At 41.1% G+C, this 8,124-nt stretch overlaps 1 protein-coding gene across 2 annotated transcripts in view; it reads right to left on the bottom strand.

The window, feature by feature from the left end:
- Positions 1-2,854: 2,854 nt before the first annotated feature.
- The window catches only part of TEX30 (testis expressed 30), a 5,699-nt gene continuing 429 nt past the window's right edge, over positions 2,855-8,124 (bottom strand). Inside the window, exons 2-6 of one of the 2 annotated variants that reach the window (XM_004680047.2) lie at positions 5,957-6,030; positions 5,272-5,502; positions 4,506-4,557; positions 3,857-4,062; positions 2,855-3,247 (exon numbers count right to left, since the gene is read on the bottom strand). In XM_004680047.2, coding sequence (XP_004680104.1) covers positions 3,074-3,247; positions 3,857-4,062; positions 4,506-4,557; positions 5,272-5,502; positions 5,957-5,971 — 678 coding nt within the window. In that variant the 5' untranslated portion in view covers positions 5,972-6,030 and the 3' untranslated portion in view covers positions 2,855-3,073. The remainder of the gene's footprint in view (positions 3,248-3,856; positions 4,063-4,505; positions 4,558-5,271; positions 5,503-5,956; positions 6,031-8,124) is intronic. The other variant, XM_012723190.1, reaches the window with a different exon arrangement.

Here is an 8,124-nt window from a genome sequence, read left to right as displayed (position 1 = left end):
TATCAGAATTAGGGTGGCACAGAGACAAACCAGAAAGCTCACTTTCCCTCAGTCTACCGAGTCTAGAAAATAGTCTATGAGCTTAATCAGCTAATACATAATAATCTGGACTATACACCAAGGCGGTTAACATACCTTTCAAGATATAATTAAAGTGCTTCTTTATCTTTATTTATTCAGGGTGGGTTGAAGAAAGAAATATCTGTTACAATGGAACAGTAGTTCCAGCCCATGTGTCACAAGTTTAGGCCAAGATTTGGTGTTCTCTTATTACTGGTCCATAGAATACAGGTATTTACAATATTTATATTTAAATGTAATTTTTGGTTTGTCTTTGCAAACAACAGTCCTCCAGAATACATGGCAGACATTCATTAGTTCCAGAAGAAACTTGAGCAATTCCTTTGGATTTTTCTAGGGTAAAAAAATGCTCTCCTTTCTGATGGTACCTCTTCTCCCATCTACATACATAATCAAGGTGACTTTATTTTGCTGGGTCTTACTAGAAAATTTAATGCAATTAGCAAAATAGTTAATGTCTCTTGTTAAATGGTAAGCCACCTCAAATACATTTAATGTTGACTACCTTAATGGGGGTTAAATGTCTTAACCCTTACTCTGGTTCCTTAGCTGTCTCAGAGCTTTATGGCACTGAATCGCTAGTTAGTATGCTCCTGAATAACTCTCCTAAGAGCTGAAAAGGATGTCTGTTTACAGCCTTGCTATGCTTAAGTTTGCACAGAGGCACACTGCCCTCCCTCAGGGCTTTGTGATGCTTATTTGTAACCTACCGTTTTCTACACAGATGCTTCTTTCCTTTGCACTAGAAACCTTTTCTTATGTCAGCATCGAGTGGCATAGAAAGGAAATGCTGAAACTTATTTTTAGAAATCATTAAGACAATGATTACCAGATGAAAGCTCATTAGTGACAGTGATACAGACACTGTAAGTGAACACTCAGAAAAAAAATTCCTTAAGGGTTTTTAAAAATCCATTGTTATCTACCAGTGTACAGGCTGAGAATGAAGATAATAAGGTTAAAATGTTGATAGGTTTTATGTGGCAAGCCATGAACTAAGAACATTGACCTAACACCTTTGGAGATCCAGCACCAGGTTTTCTGTTGGAGGCCGTTGGAGGTGTCAATTGATTTATCAAAGGAACAACAAAGTAAAAGCAATCAGACCGCCTCAGTTACACTGATGACAACAGGCATCGACCTGACTAGACTGAAGGCAGAGTAACTGCAAGAGGGCATAGAATCAGACTGGAAGAGACTGAAAACCAAGGATTTGACTCTTGAAAAAGAGCAGATGAATTAGAAAGGAGAGGGGCTGTGTGTGGGGGTAGGGGGGAAGAGGGGGTTTGCTGGTATTCAAGCTATTGGTGAGGGAGAAAGCATTTCAAGATAATGCCAAAGCTTGTTTGTATAGGGTAATTTCTCAGCCTGGACACTGTTGTTTTGTGATGCTTCTAGCTGTTCTGTGCTTGATAGTATGTTAGTGGTGGCCCTTTTGTTTTGTTCCTATGAGATTGTCAGGAGCATCCATCCAACCCAGTCAAATCAACCAACCCTATTTCCAGTGTTCTCTAATATGCCTTAATGGGCAGGTTAATGCCCAGTTAAGAACGGAGAGTTAACTGCCATTAACTGGGCCCAACAGAGACCTAAGCATAGCTCTATAAACAAAATCCCTGCAAGCTGTGGCAAATCTGCAGAGAGTAAATGGGACCTTTTTACAAACATGTTTCAACTTAGACCTATCACTCATCTTCCTCACAAGTAACAAGCCAGTTCCACAATCAGGAATAGTTTATGGAAAACTCAAGGGAAAACCAACTTTCAATGACCTTGACAGGATCCCCCTAAGCCCCCTCAGTATCTTTGAAAGATCATCCATACTATGCCTATAGTTTAATTCTGTGACTTGATAACAACTACACAGCCTGGTTAATGACCAGTTAAATCTACTTCACTTTACTTCTATATTATGGTCTGTCTTAGAAGAAACTATCCTTTGGATACTTTTTTCCTACTAGCTTCACATCTAAGTTTACAGTGTTTCTCAATTTATACTTGTCAGACCAGCACTATACGTTAGCTGGTATTTTCAACCTTTCGGTATCAAATTTTTTAAACTTCCAACTGTTTCATATTGATGATATACTGTTTTTTAAATCTAGGTTGAAAAAATTGGTCAAAAAATATTATACACTGAGTGTTACACAAACTTTGATCTTACATTTGGTAATAACTTCACCCTATAATATGACTGAATTGAGGAAAACATTAGACAACAAAAACCTGTTGCCCAGGTTTTTGTTCCTCCTGCATTTTAGAAAAATTAAAATCTCCTAGGGAAGGACGAGAAACCTCAAAAATCCATCTGCTTCCTAGGGTCCTACCAAATGGTCTGCAAGGCCATGAGGGCAGTAGGGAAGCCAGGGAAGAGTTACTTCTTACTACGGAAAAATACAGGGGAGGAGAGAGGTACTAGGTCAAAATGGCGGGAAGCGCACACGGCTCTGGCGCTGCACACGGGTGACGCGGTGGGGGGAGGCCCAGGGGGATGACACCCACGATGCAAAAATGGACAAAAAGCAGATTTCTCAAAAAATGTTCCTTGTTTTTAGTATTGGAAAATTTATCTTCATTCTATTGAAAGATAAGCGGAACAGATGCGTACTTTCTATAAAATTGGCTACATTTACTATTCTGCATTGTTTTTTATTCTGCAAAATTTCTCAGTTGCACAGTAATAAGACAAAGTACTGTTGTAACAAAATTCAAATGTTTAATATTTTTTCAAAACTTAACTATATTAATGAAAATAAATTATATTTAGACCACTTTCAATATTTGTACATCATCTTTATATAACTATAACAGTGCTTTCAAAAGACATCGTGTAAAGAACATTAATTTCACAATTGAAACATTTTTAAAAACGGGGACATTAAAGAACATTAAATTAGTCTGAAGTAACCTCGTAACGCTGAGAGTTGTGCTGTCCTTTATCAAATTAACAGTATTTGTATTCAAAATAACATGGCTTTTTAACTAAAGACAATTATTTCTTGTCCATTTCAGTGATTTCCTGAATCCAAAACAGAATCTGTGTATTTATTTCTCTGAAAACATCATTTGTGGACCGTCCTTTCACTGCCATGGAATGATTGGCCTTCTCAATCCAATGGATTTTATTAGGCGCTTGCATTTTCTGTGTCACTTTCTCCAACAAGTTCTAAAGGGAAAAAAAGAAGACGATGCTAGACTAGTGCAAAGATTCCTTCCCGCCCTACCTATACCGGCATCCTGTCACAAAATACTCATGAAACAACTTCGGAGGCAAAGGACTTTGCAAAGCAAGTCCGCAAGTGAGTCCACGTCTCCCAGAAACAGGTCAGCATTCACTACTGATGACACAAGTGAACTAGAGCAAAAAGATTCTAAAAAATATTTTCCCTGATGAAATCATATGCTTGGGAAATAAGCTACTATTTAGTATTATGTCCAAGTTACTTCTTTCCATGAGTCAATTTTATAAGAATTTGAAGAATCTGCTTTGAATGTTGAAATGATAAACATACAGTCTAGTAACCCCCAAAATTACAAGCTTCAGATGAGTTTAATCCAGTTACCAACTCTCCTTCCCAGGAGATATCTTGTCAGTATGATCATATTTTGAATTTTTTTTCTTTTTAAAACAACAGGGTAAACTAAGGCACAAAAAGCATCAGTCAAATGAGCATTGTTAAAAGAGAATGAATGTTGCAGGTAGTATCTTACTCCCGGGATATTTCTGCCTAACATCTTTCTCTCTCATTCACATAAACATCAAGTTGTAATTCACCTTTTCACACATTTCATCTGCTGACCCTGACACAAACAATACAGGATCTTTTATACGAAAGAGGTCTTCATCTCTAAGTTTATGCTGCTGCTTCGGATGGTGCAGTGGATAAGAAATACAAATGAGACCTCGAACAAAGTCATCAGCGTCATCTGGCTCAATATGACACATTACAGAAGCAGCTGCTCTTGAGCCCATTGAACGACCTAAAATCAATTAAAATTAAGTTCAGTTCGCAATACAAACATTCACATTAAGTAGTGGTGATGATATAGCAGATACTTAACTCCAAGAGGTGGCAATTAACAAGTTGCAATACCCATTTATGGTAAAGCCTTGGGAAGAGCTAAAAACTGATCCTACATAAAACTAGGGAAAAAATTATTTTCTGTAGAATAAAAAGAGTGAGGACAAATCTTGTGAAGGAGCCAAATGAGAGAGTGAAGGATTAAATAAGAACAGATGTTTGGGTCATAATATATATGTGTATAGGAGGTTTACATTTACATTTAAATTTAAATAAAGTACTTCATGGAAGTAACTTGCCAAATCAGCCACCTATTATCAATTAACTTTAATTCTTTATTACCTAATCCTGTTATATTACAATTATATTTAAAAGAAAGTATTCACAAATATTGCAACTTACCTCCAAGAAAAACACCTGCAAGTTTATATTCTCCAGAGGTCTTCAGGTAGTTCTAAAAAAAAAAAAAAAAGGTATGTATTGATCTATAAATTCAAAAAAGATATGTATATAATAAAAATTAATACATACACACACATATACACTAATACTTTTCCTACAAGATCTTCCACTGGATCACCAATATAGATTTATACATTTCTCAGCAATAATAAAATCTTAGCAATGAAGGCCACAAAATTCTAAGGACTTCTCTTTAAAGAGGTAATGTTGGAAAGTATAGGCAAATTGTATAAAATCACAATCTAAAAACATTCAAGCATTAAAATGTTCTTAAATTATGTAAGTTAGTGAAAGCTTCCAACTAATAAAATTTTGATAAAACTAACATTAACTTAGAGCTGTGAAAAGCTTAGCAAACTTGAAATGTTTTATCCAATTTTAATTTCTAAATAATAGAAAATCGTTAACATATCTGTACATTCACAGTATGGCATGCACAATATCCAGAAGAGTATTCTAAAGTCATATAATTCCCGTAAGAGAATCTCATCATAAGTAGCTTCCTTGGCAGCATCAGGAACATTTATGTTGTGAGCATCTCCATGGAAACTGATGGCAGAAAAAGAGAAATCTAACCACTAGACAGCTTTAATGTACGCCTTTTTAAGACTACTTACTAAAAGATTTTTAAATCAAGTAACTGATAAAAATAGTTTTAAATTTAATAAGAATTCTGTTGTAAGTATATAAAAAGAAATTTTCTTACCAATACTGATTTATATGCCTTAATTCTATGTACAATATTAAGGCCTTTACAGGTAAATCTCAGGCAAAAAAACCCATGAGATGCAAGATGGGATGCCAGTGACATCAAATGAGGAAGGTTCATATCTCCTGATGCTCCATGTGTAAGAATTATTCCATATGTTAAGTTCTTGTTAGGGACCAAACAAACAGCATCTAGTAATTTATTTCCAAAGGGTATTTTTAATTTAACCTGGAATTCAAGAGAATAAAGGAATCGAAAATTACATCCTTTTCAATCAAACTGGACAACCATACATGTTTTATGAGGCCATGATTGAAGCCATGGCCTCCGAATAAGCAGCAATATTATTGCTAATATTTTAAAACTTCATTATGTATCAGGTACAATTTTGAGTGCTACGTGTGTATTAACTCATTTAATCGTTTCCTAATAATCCTGTAAGGCAAATACTATCATCTCTGTTTTATAGAAGCAAAAACTGAGGCACAGCAGGTCAAGCAAAGTGCCCACGGTTATACAGTCAACTAGCTAGGATTCTACTCAGATAGCTGATCACAGGTCTTTACTCTTAGTCACTGACATTATGCTACATTTTACAGGTCAGACTCAAAATACAGAGCCATTTGACTACAAAAGAAAAAGAGGAGGAACTCAAGATGCATAGCATATGAAAATGTGTTACCTCTGTATGACTCATTTTCACTGTTGAATAACAAACTTAAAGTGCGTTACATCTGAGAAGCAAAGGACATCTCCCTGAAAAGAAGATTCTGTTGTGAAAGGTGGGTTGGCAGACATGAACATGACACAAGAACTCTGAATGAACACACTCAGCAGCTTACACAGTTGGAATTACTTCCCCGCAAACTGGTAGCTTAAATGTGCAATATTTAAATATCTCCAAGGTTCCTGAGGTACTCGACTGTTCACAGGGTCAGGAGAGGGTTTGGCGTTAAGATAAAACTGTGACACCAGACATAAAGCCTTAAGATAATTCTTCTCAAAGCATACATGCACACACCTAGACAGTTTTCTAAGTATCTTTTCAACCACCTTTAACTTCACATCATCTATGATACAGGGCATCACCTCCAACTCTCCCTCACTTCCTGAGGTCGAAGGACACACCCCCATCCTGCAAGCTTTCCAGCCTCCCAGCAGGCAGATAGACAACACTATGCACCTGAGGTGTGACTTGCTTTATTTAGCTCAAGGAACATACATCCAGATGTCAACGTGCCACTAGGCTGAGGCACGGCCAAGTCCAGAGGTTCTCTTGAACTCCGCCACGATGAAAGCAGGCTCTATGTACTTTTGCTTCCAGCCTGGTTCCCAGAATGAGGGCAGTGCAGCAAACTGGAACCCCAAACTAAAGCCTGGCATTCATCTCAGTCCAACCAAGGCTAATCCTGAAATGGCACATGCCACTGAAGTTCTGGGGTTTTCCTACTGATAAGGGTATTATCAACATCAGGATCTCCACTGTTCGTCTACCTTTCCCCCAGTAACCTTTATTCATTCATCCATTCAGTGGAAAACATGGTCCGATGCTCCAAGTACCATAAATCGAGTGAAGCCCCCTGCTCTTGCCCCGCCACCCAACTCCCCTGCAATACTACCTGCTTATCTAGCTCGCCAATTTTATATATCAACACACCTCCTGTTTTTCCTAACTAGGGATATCCCCTCACCATACACTTTCTATTTCTGTGGTAACGTTTTGGCTTATGCACTGAACTTTTTCTTTAAGGCTGCAGAACACCCCAAGGGCTGACTTCCACATCTAGTAATGAATACAGAGGTGGGGCCCCGCCTTCTTTAGCCCTGCAGGGAACAGTGCTATGCTGGTGTGTTCACTGCCAGCATATAGATAAGATAAATTCTTAGGGTGGGACAAGGAATTGCAAAGTCAAAACTTAGGTTCACCCGCCATTTTTTAAGGAATAACTTCATTTTTGAATAGGTAAACTATGCTCATGATGAAAAGTCTTAGAACACAGAGCTGCCTCACATTCTCTCGGGCCCCACCTTCCTTTCCCTCCCCAGAAGCCAGTCCTGGGCCAACTCGCTGTGAGTCTGCGGGGCCAGGGGCTGTGCATCTGACCCCGCGGGCCCGTCTGTCTGCACCAGATCTGAGATCTGCGGGGAGTAAGGAGGAGGGCCGCTGGGCCGTTTCCCCCAGAAGCCTCCTCATTACCTGTACCTGGCACCCCGCAACCCCCCCGGACCGCTTTACCTTCTCTGGGGGAGGGTCTGTCTGCCCACAGGGCAGGGCGCCCGGGGCACTAGGAGCTGGGGTGCGGCACTTCCCAGACGGGCGCTCGGCCGTCGTTAGGGACGCGCCTCCCACCTGTCCAGGTGTCCGCGAGGACCGTTTCCGGCCGCGGGCTCCGCGGTTTACCGAGACTGCACCCCAGGCGGTACGGACTGACCGCCCGACACGGCCCCCCGCCCTCGCCGTCCCCACCGACGCGTCCGAGCCCTGAAGCCGTCGCGTAACGGCAGCGCCGCTCCGGGCGGGGCCGCCAAACCAGAGGGGTCATCCGCGCCCCCGGCTCCACGCGCCCCTTCTCCCCACAGTGTGTGTGGGGGGGCGTCCATCTGGCAGAAAAACGCTCCCTCGCGGCTCCACCGGCCTTTGCTCCCCGCGGGCGCAGGGCTCGGGAGCCCGCGGGAAGGGGGTGTGCCCGCGGGGCGCCCCGGAGCGGACGGTCCGCCCGGGCCCCCAGTGCAGCGCCCACGCGACCCCACACCAGCGGGGACTCCGGCCCCGGGTCCTCCCGAGGGTCCCGCCACTGCGCCCCGGGCCCCCTGGAGGCGCGATCGCGCGGGCAGGCGTCCTCTCGGCGG

This window comes from Condylura cristata, unplaced genomic scaffold (assembly GCF_000260355.1).
Source record: "Condylura cristata isolate star-nosed mole 26May11 unplaced genomic scaffold, ConCri1.0 scaffold00010, whole genome shotgun sequence".
Lineage (NCBI taxonomy): Eukaryota > Metazoa > Chordata > Mammalia > Eulipotyphla > Talpidae > Condylura > Condylura cristata.
This window is presented reverse-complemented; position numbering and strand designations above follow the sequence as displayed.